Genomic DNA, 21,799 nt, shown 5'->3' on the forward strand with positions numbered 1-21,799 from the left:
TTCCTTTACCTTGTTGCTATCTATCTCTATATCGCTCTTTCTCTCTCTATATATATATTTTAAACTTATTTGATCCATTTTTTTTAAATTGGGGAATATTGGGTAACAGTGTGTTTTCCCAGGACCCCTCAGCTCCAAGTCAAGTCGTCGTTTTTTTCATTCTAGTTGTGGAGGGTGCAGCTCACTGGCCCACGTGGGAATCGAACCTGTGACCTCGGTGTTATGAGCACTGCGCTCTAACCAACTGAGCCAACAGGCTGCCCACTATATTTTTTTAAATACCAGCATTCCAATTCAATTTTCATTTCTACTCCCACTCTCCTTTCACTAGAAAAATAAAAATGTTTAAAGAAAGTGGCAGTGTGTCAGCCACAGGCGTTATCATTTTCAGAGTGTTAGTCATTTATGAGGACACCCTTTTGTAGGTACAATAAATCTGATTTTTATTACACATCTTAGTTTAGAATCACTTTTACATTCCTAGACAAAGAGATGATACAAATAAATATCAACTGTAAAACTTAGAGCCCCAAGTATTGGCATATTCTTTGTTTAACGGTAGCCAAAGAGAAGGTCAAGGTCAATAATAACTCCAAGGAGCCATAAAGCCCACTGCCTCCTTCCTGCCCCAGGATCACTCCTTTCATAAATAACCTCAAAAGCATTTCATTCAAGAAACAAAGGCAGGGAGAAAGGTGGCATATTTCTGAACAGTACAAGACAAAACCTTGTGAGATAGACAATAGCCAGGCCCACTATTCTTATCCAGTTCCCTCTGAGCATTTTGATTATGGCTTTTAGAGTATATGAATAGCCCCATTTTTGTCCACTGATGGTGTTGATATGACCCAAGGTGTTGCTTGCAGTGAGCCTCCACCTCAAGTGGGAAATGTGAGGCAGAACTGATATCCCATGTTAACAGGGAATCGACACTTCTCAGCAACTTGGCAACAATTCTCCATTCAGTGAGGGAGGGAGGACTTACAAGAATCAGACAGGAAAAGCAGAGAGCGGCCCACGCCTGAGCTGCAGAACTCTGACGCCCTTCATTATGGAGGTGTGGGTGGTGGAAGTCAAGCAGCATGCAGGCATTCGATGGGGAACGATCCAACGTTAGGTCAGAGTCTCAAGAAAGTGCTTCATGCCGATGATTTGTGGCCTCAGGTTCTGAATCCAGGGGTCTGGGACTTTAAAATATGAAGCCAGATACATTCCTACTAATCAGAGCAAAAAGGGGCCTGATGAGGGTTGCACACAGTCTCAAACTCCTTCTCCCAGGTGATCTTCTTAGATCTTGGTAGGCTTGCTCCCAGACTTCAACTAACTGCTGCTGGCATGAAGGCCCTCGGATGGCTTGGAACATTCTAGCATGCCTACAGACAGGAAAACCTGGTCTCTCAGTGCGCTTGGTAGTTCCTCTACACATGGGGCTCAATTCAGAGCCCAAAGCAGCAGCTTTCTGGTAGCAGTAAGACATTCCACTGTCTGCTCTATTCAAATATGTATCGGATCCATTTCGAGAGAAGAAAAGCACCAAAGACTGCTTGGGAAGGAACAGCTTCACCTCCACACAGCTGTTCTATTTTTTTCACAGACCACCAGATGAACACAGCTGAGTATAAGGCAAGCTTGTTTTAATAACCCCGCTTGTCAACTTGGCTTTCTTCTTTTGCCTTCTTAGAAAAGTTCTATGGTCGCTCAACCACCCTTGGTCAGAATAGCCACCTCGAGACACTGGTATTAAGTTATTGTGTTATTTATAGTGTTCAATTCTCAGATTTGCCAGATGAATATTTTCAGCCTACAGAAGTCAGATTAGCTTTGAAAAAAATGTGGTGCAAGAGACAGGTGTAATGGACAGATAACCTTCTTAGGCAATCTACCTCATCATTTGGTTCCTGTTCAAACAGGCAAATTCTCAGTAAATAAGAAAGAAGAAGGGGTTGATCCCAAGAAAGATGAGGGAAGGCTCCATTATGCTCTGGGAATTGCTGAAAACGGCCTTGGGTTCAGAAAGAACAGTAACTAAAAAGGAGATAAGCTGCCAGATGCGAGATCTCCATTTGCAGAATGCTAAGACATTGCACTTGGTACCTCCTCTTTCCCACAGGTTCTGATCCAGAAATGTGCCCTGGGAACTGAGCAGCTGAGTTAAAATATAACTCAAGGCCCATCTGAGTCGCCACCTTCCTGAGGCACCGTGCCAGCAAGGTACACCAGTGTGGCAGACCTGGGGACTCATACTGTCCCCTCAGGCTTGGCTCGTGGAGTCACACACCCACAGGGGAGTGCTTCCAGCCTGGATTACTCATTCAATGGGCCTTTAATACAGACAAAGGCAATAACTGTACATTAGTGTATTTCTAAAACTGGGCAAGTTCTTGGTCTCTCTCTCTCTCTCTCTTACGGACACACTCAAAGAACATAGGCACCACTGTGCTTGCACACCCACACACACTTATGAGCTTCTCTTGGGGGAAAAAGGAATAACATTGACCTAATGACCAACATAAAATGAACTTTGAATTTCAATAATACAAAGAACGAAAACCTACAAACCAAACTAGTGTATGTAAACAGGAATTCCTAACTCTCTCCTCTGAGCCTATTCAATCACACAGCCACTCCCTGCTATCACCTTAGGCTCTGCCTGGGGGGAGCCAGAGTTCTAGGATTGGTGAGTTTTCTGCTGAAGGCAGGCAGGGTTCCTTTGCTGCCGTGTGTTGTCTTTCCTTCCCACTGCACTGAGCCTCGTGTGTCTCTGCATCTGCCTCGAGACCCTTATGCTCTCTATGCAAATATGGAACAAAATGGGGAATTCAAAAGTGCCACTCTATGTCTCATTCCCCCTACTCTTGTCCCATCCAAGAAGGCAGAGGATGGGCCTAGGCAGAGTATGCACACATGGCAGAAGATGGTGACAAATGAAGAGTAAAATGACACGGTGTATGGACATAGCATCAGCTGACAGATTTACGTCTTTGACAGGATGGTCATGGTTTTGAGGTTTTAAAGAAGCTGTTTCCCTAAACTCTCCCAGGAGGCAAAGGGAATGTGATTTCTATTGCTTCCGGCATTGAATCCTTCAGTAGGAAATTGGTAGCTTCCTTGGAAAACATTTCCTCATTCAGCAGATCCTAAAGGCAGATCGATTTCTTACAGAGGAGCACGGATCATACCCATCAGGGGCTTGGATCCAAAGGAGATTTCTCGTTTCTACCTACAAGAACAAGCACCTATTGAAGTTCTAGGGTTTTCACTTTTCAACCTCACTGTTACTTTATCCCGAGGCTCCAAAGACTTGGTCCCGCTGAGGTGACCCCTGATTCTGCCCTATTGTTCAACAAGAAGGGAGCCCAGTGTAAAGAAAGGCTAGAAAAGGAGAGGGGAGAGAAAGAGAGGGCAAGGGAAGGGAGAGGAGAAGGCAAGGGAGACGGGAAGCGAAGTCACTGGTCATTCTCTTGCTTTCCACTTCGACTATCGCACTTTACCTAACCCATGCATTTCTGAGATGCTAATGAAAGGACCTTTCCCAGAGGAGCCGAGTGCCAGATTAGCACCAGCACATTTCAGCCAGATTAAGTTGGTTAAACTGCAAAGAGGCCACCACTTCTCCCCAGGGGAATGGTTCTGAGTTTGGGCACAAGTGCTCTCTGCAGGTTTTTGCTCATCTCTCCTCTCAGAAGGCAAATGCTATTTACACCCTGGGAGAGGAGGAACTGGCTTTACTTTGGAACCAGTCCCCGAGACTGTGGATAAAGCTGAGATGCAGGGGTTCCTGAGGAAGAGGAGGAGGATCCCGACTTCCTTCCGCTTTTTGGCCTGCAAAAGTCAAGCACATGTTTACATTACACAACCCGTCTCTGTCGCTGACACAGATCAGACTCCTTTCCCATCAAGTGCCATTAACATCTCAAGGTGGCCTTTCCTCAATGGCTTGAAAGCCACTATACCTTTCAACTGTAAATCCACCAGACTGGCACAGCATGGGCCTCTGCACATGGCCAACACAACCTGCCAACCAAGACGTGAAACCTTAGGGAAGGGATTCTGATTCTCAGCAGTTGTTCTTTCATTTAAATCAAATCTTGAACATCTTCTCCAAATTGGCAAAAAATATTAAGTTTCCAGGTAGAATTTCTTCCATTTCTGGTTTTCTCACCCAGTTGTTTCCCTTGAACTTCTAATTCAGAACTTAATAAAATAGATTTTAAATTTTACACCAAAACCAGCACTTGGTTTTTTCAGTGGGGCCAGTGTGTGTGTGTGTGTGTGTGTAAATTCAGCATTGAGGCTCAGAGCCTGGGTTGTGAATTTGGATTAGACCTAGGTGTGAACCCCACCTCTGCCACTTACTACCTTGAATTTGGGTACTTTTTCAAATTCTCTAAGTCTCAGTTTTCTCATCTATAAAATGGCATTGATGATAATATTTACCTTGTAAATTTTTGCAAGAAATCATTAAGAGAATATTTTTTAAAAGTACTTAGAACTGCCCAGTACCTGGTGGAACCAAAGAACTGTCCCTTATTTCACTAGAGCACATGCTCCTTATAGTAGCAACTGGGCATTTTAGGTATTCTGGCATTCAGTATAACTGGCATAATGCCTGAACCATAAATATTTGTGTCATAAATGAATAAACATAGGAGTAATGTAGCAATGTTTTCTGGTGTGTCCTGTAAAGCATTCCATGACAAACAAGCACTCTTGCCACACTCTACCTTCATTTGTCCTTGTTCAAGCATAGGCTGTTTAAACACAGGTCATCAAACGCCACTCACCTGGCCTTGGATTTCTTATTTGCAGTGCTTTCAAAGGATGACGCATCCACCTGCATCTCATCTTCGTCCTGCAGGGCTGCATCCAATGCGGCCTGGACTTTGGGGGCGATGGCAGGGCCCTCGTAGTCTCTGGTGGTCCGGCTGGGCATGTCCAGCTCTAAGAGCACGATGTTTTCTGCCTGCAGAAGCACAGCCATCATCAGCCTCCAACGAGACAGAGAGAAGTACAAGCAATCTAGACCCCCCCCCCCCTCCAAGAACAGAACTGCAAATTGCTTGCTACCCAGAGCCTACCAAAAACCTGCCTAGAAGAAGCGATGTAGTTTTATAATTTTTTTCCTGGTAGGATTGCAGATGATTTTGATTTTCTTCTCTAGGCTTTTCTGTTTTCCTTTTGAAAAAAAAAATTTTTTTTTTTAACCATCAACATGTATTCCATACACCCTAAGGAGAATAATAATAAATTGAGTAAAACCCATTCATTGCAGATAATATGAAAATACAAAAAGGTATAGAGAAGAAAAGAGTAGTAGTCACCAATAATCTCACCACCTACAGTGGCTCTGATGAACGTTTTGGTTGCTTTGAGGGGAAGCGGCAGGTATGGCGATGTGCGTGGAGGAGGGTGTGTGTAGCAGTGTGTGTACCTGTAACCACATTTTCCACAGCAGTCTGGGCCCTGCCTCATCACTGGCCTGTGGACGGACGCCCTCACTTGACATCCTGTGGTGGTGGGCCTTCTCAGAGCTCCTACAAACCAAGTCAAGTGAGTGGGGGAAGAGCACCCATGGCTACATCTTCTCCAGCTCCTCCCACTCGGTGGAGTGCAAACCCCAGGGCTCCAGAAGGGGCAGGAGGGGCTGCCGCAGGGAGAAGGTGGAATGAGGGAGTGGCTCCATTTATCAATTTTACATACTGAAATATTGCTTAAAATTTCTTTTAATGGAGTGGGGCCACTGCTTAAAACATGTGAGAGTCACTGCTTTCAATTCTCCCTTTGGATGAGGTTGGCCCCCTGGACACCCACATATCTGACTTGTAGGCTTTCAAAGCATGTATCTGGCTTAAGATATGAAATAACTGGCAAGATATGTACCCTCTGAAACTGCTAGAAAAATGCTTCTGAGGATTCTGTCTGACACAGCACTCATCTTCCACCATGTAAAACCCACCTAATACATCCTTTTTGCTTTTGTTTTATTTATTTTAAATAACTCAGTGCCAGGAAGAACAGCACCTGAGGAGCTAACTAATCTTAATCTGTTTTGTTCTGGATGACAAAGAAGACTCAAAAACATTTTAAATGTTTTAAGTGAAAATCTTTCATTATAAAAGGAATATAGGTCCCCCACTGATAGTTATAAAATACAGATACACAAAAAGAAGACAATTTAAACTGAATGCACTTCCATTAACCAGAGATAACCAGTTCACATTTTAATATATTTTGCTCTAGAATGTTTTTTTTTATTCCTATATATACTTGCAGTACTAATTGTTTTATAACTTGATACACTGTGTCTCCGGGTTCCTCCATTTACCAGCTACTTAATAAGCCACAGGAGTAGAAAGCAACATACAGCGCCTGGCACACAGCAAGTACTTACCGCGTTTCCCTGAAAAATAAGACCTAACCGGAAAATAAGCCCTAGCATGATTTTTCAGGATGACATCCCCTGAACATAAGCCTAATGCGTCTTTTGGAGCAAAAATTAATATAAGACCCGGTTTTATTTTCATGGAAACATGGTATAACAGAGGCTCGTACAGTGTTATTATTATAAAATATGTTTGGGTCATTAAATAGTCCTCAATAACGTAACTTTAAATAACTGCAGGATTGACCCACATGATGTTAAATGGAAGTACCGTAAGTTCTTTGACATTGCTCCATCTCCTGTCACTGGCATCTACATTCTTCCCAGTCTCCCCACAGAGCCATTTTGAAGCTTAGTGTTAATGTTTATTGGCCGTTATGGACAGGATGTTGGATTCACTGTCTTCCATAGTCCTGATTTTCTAAATCTCATTCCTTTTTATTTATTCGTATTTGTTAAAATTGTTACATTAATATACATGTGCTCAGGTACGTCTGGAAAGAGTCAGGATATAAACTCTGTGACTTTGCAGGATGGTGCCTAAGGGTTTACATAAATCTAAACCCCTCTGAAAGAGAGCGATGTAGAATACAAGATCAATCTTCTCACCCTGTATCGGGCCTCTGGACGAATCATCATGGACATTCTTGCGTGTTGGCTCAATGGTCTCTTATATCCTACAGCTGAGACTGGCCGCTTCATCATCTGCTGATTCCTGGAAATGGACCACAGTGGTTAAAGCCCTGGCTGGCATGTGTTCCACAGTCCCGGGATTGGTCCTGTGGAACCAGCACTCAGAAGACTCTGAGCCTGCTTAAATAAAACCTGAAGCAAGTGACTCCCCCGACTGAGAGCTGCTACGGAAATAGCACAAGAGCTGCTTTTATTTTCTGCTTGAGTTGCTTTCTGACTCAAACATGAATGTCATTTATCTTTTAAGCGAGAAGAGATTTGAGTCATCATCCAGTTCTTAGGTGGTAGGTATGAGGCATAACTATTAACACTCCCCACCCCTGTGTCTTTGGCAGACATTTCCCATTTTTGCAGCATGACCCAGACTTACACTGAGAGTCCTTCTCAACAGTGTCAGACTGACACTCGAGATAACACCTGTGTACTGCCCCTCATTTGGCCTAGCACGCTTCACTTGACAGCTGGGGAAGCTGAAATGCAGGAACTTATGAAAGGTCATTAGTTCACTGTGATAAAGTCTCCCAGTTCCTAATACCATACTCATCATCCAAGTTTTACCTCATGGACTTGTGGCCATCACAGTGTCAGAGATGCAATTGGTTTCAACTTCAAATCAATCAAACTATGTTTTTACCATAAAAACATTCCTTTCCTCCTTATCAACATTCTTACCCGCCTCCCCACCTTAGAGTCTACTTAAAGTCAATGGTGACTTACTCCAGTCTGGTTATAGGATGTAATTTCCAATGATCTTCCTCTTCATCAAAGAAGGATCTATTCATAATTTTACTTTTTTCTTCCAGAGGGATAAAGTTTTCTATAATAAGATGCCTGTAAAAGCATACATACAGGGGTGAATACAGATAGAGAAAGAATACAGGTAGAGTGTTGGCTATCTGGTCCCACGTGTAGGGAGTAATGAGGTAAGTCACTCAGCAAACATTTACTAAGCAGATACTATGGGCCTACCATCATACAAAGAGCTGGGATACAGATAGGAATGACTCTTGGTCCCTACCTGAGACAGAGAGGTATCAGGACAGCACTCTTAGGTATGACAGGTGCTGACAGTGGTCTGCCCTAGGAATATGGAGAGGTCACGTCTGCCTAAGGAGGAGCAGCTTGAGGACGTGAAAGGACTGAAGAGGACGCGATGCCTGGGCTACATTGCAGTGAACCTGTGCTACCTGAAGTACCTTTTGGAGAGCTACTTCCAGTACTGCTTACCCAGCTCATTAACTTCCAAAAGGCTGAAAACAGATTAGAAATTAAACCGCCTTCCTCCAATCCCATGGATTGTTGCCCAAGTTGGAAAATTTCACATTCTAATCACCAGGACAAAGAGCAGGACCAAATGGATTTCAGCCTCTTATACCTCTGAGAATGAAGACCATTCCTGAGAAGAGTCTGCGTGAGAAGCGCCCAGGGAACATGGCAAACAATGAAACTGGAACCCACTGGGTTCTGTCTCTCCATGGTGATGACTGTCTCCTGCCACATCTCTGCATTCACTCTTTCAAAACCTCAGGACAGAACAATGCCAAAGGGGTGTTAATGTGGGAGAGACGCAGAACAAACACCAGAGGGGAAGGGCACTGACTGTGAAAAACAGGCTGACTCACTGTTTACTCAAAAGATATAAGTAAGAACTGTAACAATGCAAATGGCTTCCTTAAGGGGAAAAAACATTGTGGAGAGATGAAACTTTCTCTTTATGCTATTAGACATTTAAGAAATTATTTTTCATATCATATATTTGTTTTGTTTTTCTCTGATTTTAAAGGTCCTATATTCACATTAGGAAATGTGAAAAATACACACAATTTCACTATCCAGAGATAGCTATTACTAATATTTTGGCATATTTTATTCTGATCTTTTTTCCAGGTATAAATACTTAGAAAGAGGACACATTCATTTAATGTTAAGGACTCCTTTCCAAATTTAAAACTTGGTCATTAAAAGCATCCCTTTGAAAAGTCTACTTTAGAAAAAAATTCTAGCTAATGCTGTGGTAGGAGTGATCTAGAAAAACATCATTTTGCAACCCCTAATGAAATAATGGATCCAGACAAAGATCATTATTGGCTGAAACCATTAGCTCAATGGTCCTCAAGCCAGGCTGCACATTAATATTGTTTACAGAGTTCTGAAAAACATCTTGCCCAGACCTCATGACAGATCAATAGTTCACAAAGTATGTTCAGTGAAACAGCAGGAGCAACAACTGGAATTTGCTAGAAATGTAAATTCTCAGGCCCCACCCCACACATACTGAATCAGACTCTCTGGGTATGGGCCCTAGCCATCTATGTTTAACAAGCCCTTCAGATGATTTGGTGCCTAGTAAAGTTTGAGGGCCACTGCCCTAGATCAATTAAATCGGACACACTGGGGTGGGGCCCAAGCATCACTATTTTTAAAAACGCCTCAGATGATTTCTGTGTGCGACCAAGGGTAAGAAGCAGTGCTTCAGAGCTGGCTTTCAGTTAAAGGGAAATAGGGGAGATAGAGACTCGAGTTAAATGACTAAGCAGACTGAAAAATCCAGAATGTAGGATATTTCTACAGGCTATCTGACCCAGATTTTTCAACAAGTCAACTATGAAAAAGTCCTTAAAAGGAAAAAGGATTGCTCCAGATTAAAATAAACTGGAGACATAATAGACAAATGCAATATGTGGTCCTTATATAGATCTTAATATGAACAAGCCAAGAAAATTTGAATATGGACAGAATATGAGAAAATACTAAGAAACTTAATGTTGATTTTGTTAGGTGGAAAGATATCACTGTGTTTTAGACACAATCAATTATATTTCTATACACTAGCAATAACATTCTGAAACAAAATTAAGATGCCATATACATTGGCATCAAAAAAATAAAATACTTAAGTATAAATTTAACAAAAGAAGTGAAAGGACTTGTACACTGAAAACTATAAAACAGTCTTGACAGAAATTAAAGATCTAAATAAATGGAAAGACATCCCATGTTCATGGATCAGAACACAGTATTGTTAAGATGACAGTACTCTCCAAATTGATCTACAGAGTCCACATAGTCTCTATTAAAAACACAGATGCATTTTTTTGCAGAAATTGACAAGCTAATCTTAAAATTGATATAGAAATGCAAAGGATCCTGAATAGCAAAAAACAGCCTTGAAAAAGAACAACAAAGTTGGAGGACTCACACTTCCTCATTTCAAAACTTACTGCAAAGCTACAGTAATCAAAACAGTGTGGTACTGGCATAAGGACAGACATATATATATCAATGGAACAGTACTGAGGATTTACAAATAAACCGTTACATTTATGGTCAACTGATTTACAACAAGGGTGCAAAGACAATGATAAAAGAGCTTTTTTAAAGAATGATGCTGGGACAACTTGATATCTACATGCAAAAGAATGCATTTGAAACCCTACCTCAGATCATACACAAAAATTAACTCAGATCATAGACCTAAATGTAAGACCTAAAACTGTAAGACTCTTAGATGACCTAAGAGAATTAAAAACATAAGTTCATAATAAAATTTGTACACAAATGTTCAGAGCAGCATTATTCATAATAGCTAAAAAGTAGAAACAACCCCAAAAGTCTGTCAACTGATGAAAGGATATATAAAATGTGGTATATTCATATAATATTATTCGACCATAAAAAAAGAATGAAATATTGAAACATGCAACACGGATGACCCTTAAAAATACTATACTAAGTGAAAGAAGCCAGTCACAAAAGGCCATATTATTCCATTTATAGATTATATGCAATGTCCAGAATAGGCAAATTTAGATACAACACAAAAAGTTCAAGCAACAAAAGAAAATATACATAACTTGCGTTACACCAAAATTAAAACCTTTTGTGCTGTAAACAAAATACTATCAAGAAAGTGAAAAGATAAACCACAGAATGGGAGAAAATATTTGCAAATCATAGATCTGATCAGGGACTGGTAACTAGGATATATAAAGAACTCTACCAACTCAATAATAAAAGACCCAGTAAATAACCAGTTTTAAAATAGGCAAAGGATTTGAACAGACATTTCTCCAAAGAATATATACAAAAGCCAATCAGCAAATGAAAAGATGTTCAACATCATTAGTCGTTAGAGGAATGCAAATCAAAACCACAATGAGATACCACGTCCACATGCATTAGGACGGCATAATCAAAAAGACAGAGAATAACAAGTATCAACAAGGATGTGGAGAAATTGGAGGTGGAAATGTAAAACGATGCAGCCATCTTAGAAAACGGTTTGGCAGTTCCTCAAAACGAGCTGCTGCTGAGCTTCCGGAGGGGTGGCCAGATGGCTCAGTTGGTTAGAGCGCGAGCTCTCAACAACAAGGTTGCTGGTTCAACTCCCGCATAGGATGGTGGGCTGCGCCCCCTGCAACTAAAGATTGAAAACGGCGACTGGACTTGGAGCTGAGCTGCGCCCTCCACAACTAGATTGAAGGACAACGACTTGGAGCTGATGGGCCCTGGAGAAACACACTGTTCCCCAATATTCCCCAATAAAATTTATATATATAAAAAAAAAAAGACAGATGACAAGACAGTTTATCATTGAATGTGGGTGATGGGCATTTGGGTGTTAATTATACCATTCAGAAAATTCTAGCTAAAAAAAAAAAAAAAGATTCCCTCTTATCACTAGATAGAGGTGAGGCCAGAGCCTTTAAAAGCTTCAAGAAGACAGGGTGGAAGGAACTTGGCGATCACCTGGAAAAGTCATTCGGCTAACAGATGGGACCCAGAGACAGAAAGTGACTTTCTCAGGAATAAACAGAAGACAAACAAGGTGTCAGGAGCTGAGCTGGAGAGAAGTAGGCAGGGACCCTGTCCTCAGGAGAGCGTTTCTTAAAAAACAACAAGCCCAGCAAGTGGCGGGGCGTGCCATGGAAGGCCCAGAACTTACTTGAGTTTCAGCTCCCTGGTGAGCTCATTCTGAGTCTGCTCCAGCTCCTGACGCTCCTTGATGTGCTCTTCTTGGAGGTCATGGATCTCTGCTTTCACTGCCTGAAGCTTGGAGAAGAGCTGGAACCCAAGGGATGGCAGGTGAGGAGGGCACCCTCCAGACTACAGAGTTCTCCCTTTCTCCCCCCAGGCAGGACACCTCTGCCCGGCCTCGTTCTTTTTATACCTTTTTGAGTTTTTTGGTTTTGATGTCCACCTCTTGCTGCAATGAGCTATACGTCTCTTTAAGTTCCAAGGTCTCCTCATCCCGACTTTCCATCTGTTGCTGGATTTCTCTTTCTCGACGTTTCTAAAGCAGTATCACAAAATTCATCAGCTTGTAGAGACAATGTCTGCACAAGCATACTTACAGGGCTGGGTACCCCCCATCAGAGTCTCCCGCTATGAAGGGGCTGCCACACCTCATTTCCGTGCCCTTTAAAGAGTCTAATTCAAGATGCATTTCCTTTGCAGCATTAACATACCTTACTCCACCCCACTCTCCCCCAAAAGGAATAAAGTTACCTGCTCTGCAATTTCCTGCCGCTTCTGTTCCAGGATTTTCTGCTGTTCATTTGTATGGTCTACTATATTTTTTCCTCCAACAAGCAGCTTACTCTCCATGGCCTGAGTGAGAAAAAAGCAGAATCCATCTTGTGAATGGTCTCTCTCAGAACATCGCTCCTCACAGGGAAGACCATAAAAGATAAAGAGCTCAGAACTGAGCCAAGGTTGGGTGAACTCTGGGGGTAAATACGTAGCCAATGCTCAGCTGTGCCCTTCCCATCACTGGGCCGGGGCTGAGGCAGCGCCACTGGGAGCTTTACCTTGAAGACACTGAAGATACCTGCTTCTCCAGACACACATGAACTTCAGCTTGCTTTAAAAAAAAATATGGTTTTGGTTTGTGTGTATGAAGTACTGACTCCACTTAGAACATGTGAAGCACCTCCTATGTGCTAGGTAATGGGGATGCAGCTGTGAATACGGGTCCAAAGCTGAGAGTCCACTGAGGACCACAGACAAGTGAGCAGGCTCTTACCATATGGAGTCAGATGGCACCATAAGGAAAAGACAGAGTAATAACGGGAGAGGTGCAGCAGAGGGAGAGAATTCAGGCTTTTGGAGGGAGTCAGAGAAAGCTTCCTATCTCAAGGGACATGTACACAGAGTTCTACAGTAAAAATAGGAATCAACTAAGAAAAACAAATTTTGTGTGACAGGGTAGGGTAGGGAGTGGTAATACATGAAGTTGGCAAAACAATCAGGGGTCAGTTCAACACCCTGAAAGCCCTGTTAAGGGAGATTAAACTTGATCCTGAGAACCACAGCAACCTTTGAGCAAAAGGGTACACAATCAGATTTATGTTTTAGAAACATTACTCCCAGGCCACAGGAAGAATGACTAGAAAAGGGCAGACTGGGTGGAGAGAGACCATACAGGCAGCTGTTTCGAGGGTCCAGGCCTGGGCTAGGGCAGTAGTGGTGGGGGAGAGCAGAGGGGATGGGTTCAAAGAGGCCAAGGGACTGACCGGGCCCTAAGGGAAAGGGAGGGGCAGCTAGCAAGAGAGAGGCAGCTCCTAGGAGTCTGACTTGACCAAGAAAAGGAAGGCAGGAGCAGGCTCTGGGTGGCCAGAGGAATCTCCATGGAAATGTCCAGAAGGCAGAGGCTACCTGGCTTGAATGTTAGGAGATAGCTCTGGGCTGGCTATACAGATCAGAAACCATCAGCATTTAGATGGTGGGTGAATCCACCGGAATGATTTGTACCCAAAAAGCATGTAATCCAAAAGCTTCACAACCTTGCTTTTAAGAAACACATACACATTAACTGGCAGCCCAGCTGCCATCTTTCACTGAGCCCTTGAGACTGTTTCCACTTTCCCCAAAATAAAGAGCTAGACTGATTACTACCACTCCCCCCGCCATCCCCACCCCATACACACACCTTCCAGGTCTAAATTCTTTTGTCCTATGAGCTTACAACAGCCAGGGATTGGGAAAGACAAAAGTAATGTCATTCTCCCATTAAAAAAGGCTTGTAATACATTTAGTGACCTTGAAGTAGTGCTGAGTCTTGCTACACTCACCTTCAGAGAGTTGCCCAAATACCCCAGGTTGTTTAGAGAGCCTAGGTGTTTCTGGACTTGAATAACAGATGTGATCCTAAAAAACAGCATGCAAATCAAACATGGGCACACCTAGCTCCACTGCGAGGGTAGGAGCGAGGAGGGGTGATGGGGTGTGTGACATAATGGAAACCCATCCTAAACCCCTCTCCGGAACAAAGTTACCTCCTAATTGTGTTGTATGTGACTCCATTTTCACATCAGGTCTTGAAAGTCCTGGAAAGGACCCCTGTCTCCGAAGGAAAATAGTACCCAGCTCTGTAAAAGGGCCACTATGAAGCCACAGATAAAGTATGGCTTCATATAGTGGGAGAAGGGGATGTGAGAAAGAGAGCACTTGTCATTTTTAAAGTAATAAACAGATACATTTTAGAGTAGAGATCAGAAGTTTACATAAATCTAATGAGCTAGAACTCAACACTTCAAAGGAATTCTGGCTTGTGGTCAGGCAGTGGGCAGCCTCAGATTTCCAGGGCTAGTGTTGTACTTTCCTCTGCCATTCCAGCCCTGTAGCAGGTCCGGGTCCACTGCCGCCTGAGAGAAGACTCGACAGGGGAGTGAGCCTCCACACTCTAGACTACTACTCGGCCACTGGCCCACAGGGGTTGGAGGTTGGGGGAAGGAGTGGACCGTAGGGTGACGGAAGTGTTCCAGATCTTGTATTATCACGGCACTGCAGCATTAAAACCACAACGAGATACCATTTTATATCCACCAGATATACAAAAATTAAAGTCTGATAACCACAAGCGTTGGCAGGGATGAGGAGCAACCAGAACTCATGCCCTGCTGGTAGGAGCTTCAATTCACTGGGCCACTTCGGAAAGCAACTTGTCACTATCTAGTGAAGTTGAAGCTGCACATACTCTAGGACCTGGCGATGCCAGACAGGAAATTCTTGCACATACATGTTCTCCTGGAGTCCAGTACAAGAACAGTCATAGCAGAAAAATGGCAACAACCCACACTCTCAGGAGAATGGAATACCACGGAATTCTCAGAAGAGCCATAATGAATGAATCACAGGTACAGGCATCAACATGGACAAATCTCATTGAGAAAAAAAAAAAAAGCACCAGTGAGATTCCATTCATCTGAAAGTAAAAAGTTATGTGAAACTAAAACTATCTGTTATTTACAGATATGTACATATATGGAAAAACTATTTTAAAAGCAAGGAAACAATAAACTACCAAATCCAAGATAATGGTTACGTCAGGGGGAGAGGGAAACAAAGAACCTGTAAAGATATGGATGCTGTTCTATTTCTCACCCTGGGGGGTGGGGGTTAACCTGAGTGTTGGTTTCATATGTTTTTATAACTTGCACATACAGAATCATTATTCTTACTATGATCTCAATATGTAATTTTTTATTTGAAAAAATTGTTTTTCTTCATTCAATTTGATTTGACTAATGTTTGCTGGGCACTGGATAGCGTGGAGCTATTGGGAATGCAAAAGCGAAAGAGACATCATGCCTCATCACTTTTTTTGATAAAACAAAAAGACTTGAAAGAGAAAAGAAAGGCCCCAGGAAAGGGCAGAGTACCTTGATTTTGGCGCCCAGCATCTCGGCCGCATCCTTCTCCCGTCGCAGGTCCTCCATCTTTTTCTCCTTCTCTTTCAGCAGCCTCATCTTCTCCTCCGCAACCAAGCTGTGGTCCTCTACAATGGCCCGCTTCTCAATCTCCAGCTTTTCTTGCTGCTCCCGCCAGTAATCATCCTTATCATCCCCTTCCTCCTCACCGTCTTCTCCCTCCTCCTCCTCCTCTTCCCCACCCCCACCACTGCCACCACCTTCCCTCCGCTTCTCTCGCTTCTTCCTCCGGCCGATGGACCGTTTTTCCAGCTGGGCCTTGAGCCGAGCAATCTCTTCCTGGAATTCTCGAAGGAGGGCATCCTTAGGGTCCTCGTTGACCCTTGGCTTGTTCTTAATGTTTTTGGCACGGTTGGCATATCTCAGAGTGGTCAGAGTCTCTTCTACATTGTAAGAGGCAGGCCCCACGTTGGCCACCATCACAGTTTTAGCATTGCCGCCGAGAGAATCTTGGAGGAGCCTGGTAAGCTTTGAGTCCCGGTATGGAATGTGAGTGCTTTTGCCATCTACCAGGGCAGAGATGACATTACCTAAGGCCGAAAGGGACAGGTTGATCTTGGTCGCTTCCTTCAATCTTTCCCCTTGCGCCCCGGTCTTGGCTTGCCGTTCGCTGCCAGCAAGGTCAACGAGGTTCAATTTCCCTACACGGATATGGTTTTCTCCATCGAGGCCCACCTCACTGCACTCGATGGTGATAACAAAAATTGCGTGAGAACGTGAACTGTGCTCATTCATGTTGGTAGCACCAACAGAACGGTTCTGGTTCCCCACGTTCATCACGTGCTCGATTTCCTTCACACTCTTGGTGACAAAGGAAGACAGGTCTTTCACATACACTCCCGTATCAGGCCTCTCTTTGAGCTCAAGCCTTTTGGTCTGATCCTTTGAGAGCAGATCTCGGATCTCCTCCTGGTAGATCTCTAAGTAAGAAGCCCTGACCAGGTACTGCTGATTCTGGGATCGAGAGATATGGGTGAAGATGTGATCAAATGAGTTGGGGATGACCCCTCTTTTTTCAGGGTCCCCACGGACTCCTTCCATTGTGTAGGTTTTCCCAGTCCCCGTTTGTCCATAGGCAAATATCGTCCCATTGAAACCCTGCAGGACAGAGTCCACGAGTGGTCGGAACGTCTCATCATAGAGTTCAAACTGTTTGGCGTTCCAGTCGTAGACTGCATCGAAGGTGAAGGTCTTGGGCATTTCATGGGCCACTCCTCTGGGGTTCTTCACGGATACCTGGCCCAACTTCACGTCCACATCTACCACCTTGTCATACAAAGCGGCCTTTTCCTTGCCGTTCATGGGACGACAGCGAACCACCACCCGGACCGACTCTGAGCTTTTTAGCTTGGACATGATGAACTCTGGCAGGATTGATCTTGGAGCTACGAATCCAAAATGTCTCAGGATGCTATGGTCCTAGAAAACAAGGACAAGTAAGTAAAGACAGTACAGTTGTCACTGGGGGCTGCTCAACTGCAGCTGAAACATCCAAGTCACCTTCATCTTGCTATAACCTGATGGCTACATTTAATAACTTTACTACACTGTATATGTTACTCACGGGATCTTAACCAGCTTCAATGGGAAAAATAAAGACTCTCAGTCCACCAATAGTGTTAAGTTGCTTGCCCTCCCTTAGACCGATATTTTATCTTACACTACAGGCTGCGGCAGCTGGAAACCTTTTAAAAGCCTGGATAATTTTACTTCCTGTTGAACTACTACAACCTCTGCATAGAGCAAAATTTTAAATGCACAGACTGTTGACCCAGCAGTTGTATTCCTAAGAATTTATCCTACAGATACAAGGATATTTGTTGTGGCATCATTTGTGGTAGCAATAGACTGTGGACAACCCCAATTCCCATCAAGAGGAGGGTGATTAAATAAATTAAATATATTTAATATATGTAGTGGAGTCCTATGCAGTTACTAAAAACAATGTGCTCATCTAAATGTGGTCCTATATGTTGTTAAGTAAAAAAAGTATATGAGAAACAGTAGGTATAGTATAGTTTACACAGTATGTAAGAAGGGGGATATATGCATGTTTATGTTTGATATGCATACAATATTATTAGAAGTACACATGTAAAAGTGGTAACAGTGGCAGGCTCAGCAGGGGAACCGTGGGCCTAAGGGACTCAAGGTCACCGGAGAGAAAAAAACTTTCCACTATATGTTCGTTTATAGTTTGAATTTCCTATCTTGAGCTGATAATACTTTTCCATTCTAAAATCATCAACGATGGCTTGTGTAAAATGTATTCAAATAAATGAGGATGTGATGTAATGCCTTACACAGAAGGCACTTACCCAATCAATAAATTTAATACAATTTGAATGCAAATAAGAAAATAGGTATGAAAAATTTTAAAGTGAAAACAAAAAAAGAGACCTTCATTTGGTGCCAGAAAATTCAGGGAACAAAAGAAAGGGTGATTAAATGAGTCCTTGGGGAAGGAGTAGGGAGCAAGCAGATCAGAGGAAAGAGGTACATACAAGGACCTCGAACTCCTGAAATTCTCAGTGCAGGGTTGTTAAACAAATAGGTAACTCACATGGATTTTGTTTCAAAAGGCCCTTCGCTGACAGGTCCTTCTATTTCACCTGTTCTCCAGTAACCGAGTTCCCTACAAGGCAAGTGTTACTAGATTTTTAATCTTCCTGAACCACTTTATGTAAAACAAGCAAATATGTATTAATACATCCTTAGCCCCTCCCCTTTAAACAAGTATGTTATACACAATAATACAGTGTCCTGCACTTGCTTTTTCTCACTGAAGCACATATCTTGGAGTTGTTCCATCAGTAAATGTAGAACTGCCTCATTCTTTATGACAGCAGCTAAATAAATATCCCTTCTGTACGGAAGCATCATAATTATTTAACCACTACCTGAGCACTTAAGCTGTTTCTGATATTTTACTGTGAAAAACCTAGGACCACATCCTTTCATGTGTGGGAAAGTCTATCTATAAGGATAAATTTCTACAAGTACAATTACTGACTCACAGGACATGTATATTTGTAATTTTAATAGATACTTAGAACAGTGATAACAATATTCTTTTGAGTTATGAGAATGATCTATTCCCTGCCTTCAAGGTGGGAGAATGTGAAGCAGTGATGGGCCATTCCAGGCTCAGCTTAATAAATAGTCAATAAGTCTCCCCACCCACCGATAGTTCATTAAAAACAAACAAAACAAAACAAAAAACTGTCTGCTGCTAAGTACATGGAAACATGAAAAATTATTTTCATACTTCTAGTTACATGTAATAAAATAATGTTGTCTAGAATAAAGAACCAGAAGACCTCTTACCCTCTCTGAACCCCTTTTCTATAAAGTATGTAAAATATAAATCATTCTTCTTCCTTTTGATGTTTGTGAGACTAATTGGCACTTACAAAGGTGGAAGTGTTTTGTGAATTAATATAAAGCTGGGTTAAAATTAACACAGATTCATCCAAATGACCCTTGTCAAAGAGTCATTCCAGAGATTACCAATGAGCCCTAATTTTAGGCATTAATCATCACTAGACTAACATTTTATCTGGTTCTGTTGGTAATCATGATTCTAAAAGAAAAATCAGATTAAATTGAGATCCAAATACCTAATCAATGTTCAATTAGAAGTGAATCTCAAGCCATTTAAAGAAAACTATGTAAAAGGCAGCCCTTCATTCATTACCCTCTAGATGTTATTAGAATTTTGCCAGATGAGAAGAAAAAAAACACAGATGTTAGAATAGCCAGTGTGTTTACTGTGTCTCCTTTTCTTTTCTAGGGGAACGGCCCCCCAAGTTATAGTGGTGGCTGATCCCTTGCTGGTCCCCTCCCTCCACTTCAACAGAGGCCTGCAAAAACAGTCTAGGTGCCAAGTTCAAACCCCAGCCCCCCGAGCCTCCCTTGTGCAGGCCTCTGCTGCTGTGCATAGGACGGTTAGACAAAATGCTAGACTTGAAGGAGTAAGAGAAACGTTAAGGGGTGGGTGGGGAACAAGTCCATGGAGATGACCGATTCTTCTGGATTATATACCCCTGAAGAGGCAGAGCTGTCCAGATTCTACCACATCAAAACAATATGACCCAAGCACATTTTAAAAAACAGAAAAAAAAAGCCTGCAGCAGGCTGACTTTGATGTTCAGCTGCTTGTTATGACCCTGTATATTTTTTGAGCTCTCCAAAACAAAGGAATGATAATGAACTACAACAATCTGAAAATTCTTTTAAAAAGAATTCCCAAAGCCCAAGTCCCCTTAATTAAATCTCAACTCAGAACACAGAACACTATTTCTTTTCTGAATTCACTGAGCTCAACTGAACTAGTCATGTTTTATTGATGTATTATTTCAGGAAGACGGACTAATTTAATTTCCTGCCACCAGGGCTTAAAATCTTGCTCTGGGTCCTCCTCAAAGGAGAGGGTTTTCTTGGAAGGATGCCCTGATACTCTTTCTTTACTTTATTACCGTCTTTATTCTTCTTTTAGCCAGTCTAATTACAGTGATAAATCTTTAAAGGAACTCACAGCATTGCCAGGAAAGATGGAACCACAGGTCAGCAGCTCATCACCTTCATCCTGAATACTTTTTCTGCTAGAACTTGTCATTGTGATGTTAACAACTGTCCTTTTACTACTACACGTGAAGAATTGAGTTTTTCCCTCAACCTCATCTCTTTTGTCTGCTAAGGATATCAGTTATACATTTCCCAGGACAGCCACATTCTTCCATATCATTCTCCGACTCTTTCATGTTTGGATGCACGCACCCTCACTTTTGTTAGTTCTCATGGAGTCTTACCCCAAATTCTAGAACTAAGTGTGGATTGACTTCTCAACAACTATTGGCTTGGCTTCCTATAGAAATTCTAGGACAGAGTTCAGAAATTCATATTCTATCTGAAGCATTTTATTTGGCCCACCTGTTATTAAAAAAAACAAAACCCTCAGCAATTCCACTTTTATATATGTATGTCTTGGTGAAAAACCTTTGCACATATGCACAAGGAAACATAGATAAGGATGCTTCCTGCAGCCTTATTAAAATAGCACGAAAACTGGAAACCTAAACATCAATTTATAGGGGAACTGAAAAATAAAATATGGTGCATTCATATTATAGACAGTATACTATTCAGTAGTTTTAGGAATAAATTACAGTAGGGGGTCAGCAAATTACAGCCTACAGGCTGAATCTGGACCACAACCTGCTTTTGCAAATAAAGTTTTATTGGAACACAGCCATAATCCTTTTACATATGATTTATAGCTTCACTAGCTATAAAATAGCAGAATAACTGCAACAGAGACAGTATGACCCACAGAACCTAAAATATTTCCTACCTGATCTTTTACAGAAAAAGTCTACCACCCCTGAATTAGAGTTAATATATTTACATGGATAAATAGATTGAGTACAAAAGCAAGCTACAGAGTGATAATTATGATTAAAAACTTGTAGAACAATATTGTGCTCATGGATTTGCACATATAAGTATAAAATATGGAGCAGGGGGATATACAACAATTTATATTTGGTAATATAATGGTAGCTGCCCAACGGTAGCTGCCCAAATTGGGCAGGGTGAAGTGTAGAGAACAGGACTAGAAATGGGAAGGATATTTCAATTTTATCTATAATATTTTATCATTTCTCTTCACTCACACACACACACACACACACACACACACACACACACACACACTAGGGAAATGAGGCTTGAAGCTAATAAGAGAAAATGTTAACGTCTGCCAATTCTGGCTGTCTCTTATATTATTCTCTGAATGTTTAAAATTTCTAAAAAAGAAAAGAATAAAACCCACCAACTTCACATTAAAAAAACCAACAGATTTTTCTGTTTCTCTGGAAGAATGGGAATGTCTAATAGCTCCTGGCCTGCGCCCCAAGCAGCAGCAATGGGAGCTGATCTGCCTCCGGTGGACGGGGTCTCTCCATCCTCCCCAACCCCCACTCCCTACTGTCTCACACCCAGCACATTAATT

At 42.2% G+C, this 21,799-nt stretch overlaps 1 protein-coding gene across 2 annotated transcripts in view; it reads right to left on the reverse strand.

Annotated features, from left to right (window-relative positions):
• Positions 1–417: 417 nt before the first annotated feature.
• KIF3B (kinesin family member 3B) overlaps positions 418–21,799 on the reverse strand; it is a 38,038-nt gene continuing 16,656 nt past the window's right edge. For both annotated transcript variants that reach the window (XM_019748514.3, XM_074318317.2), the window contains 8 exons: positions 15,739–17,205; positions 12,584–12,685; positions 12,246–12,368; positions 12,021–12,139; positions 7,793–7,906; positions 6,992–7,097; positions 4,785–4,963; positions 418–3,822 (listed from right to left, as the gene is read on the reverse strand). In XM_019748514.3, coding sequence (XP_019604073.2) covers positions 3,726–3,822; positions 4,785–4,963; positions 6,992–7,097; positions 7,793–7,906; positions 12,021–12,139; positions 12,246–12,368; positions 12,584–12,685; positions 15,739–17,142 — 2,244 coding nt within the window. In that variant the 5' untranslated portion in view covers positions 17,143–17,205 and the 3' untranslated portion in view covers positions 418–3,725. The remainder of the gene's footprint in view (positions 3,823–4,784; positions 4,964–6,991; positions 7,098–7,792; positions 7,907–12,020; positions 12,140–12,245; positions 12,369–12,583; positions 12,686–15,738; positions 17,206–21,799) is intronic.

This window comes from Rhinolophus sinicus, chromosome 13 (genome assembly GCF_057876585.1).
Source record: "Rhinolophus sinicus isolate RSI-liver-muscle chromosome 13, RSI-T2T, whole genome shotgun sequence".
NCBI lineage: Eukaryota > Metazoa > Chordata > Mammalia > Chiroptera > Rhinolophidae > Rhinolophus > Rhinolophus sinicus.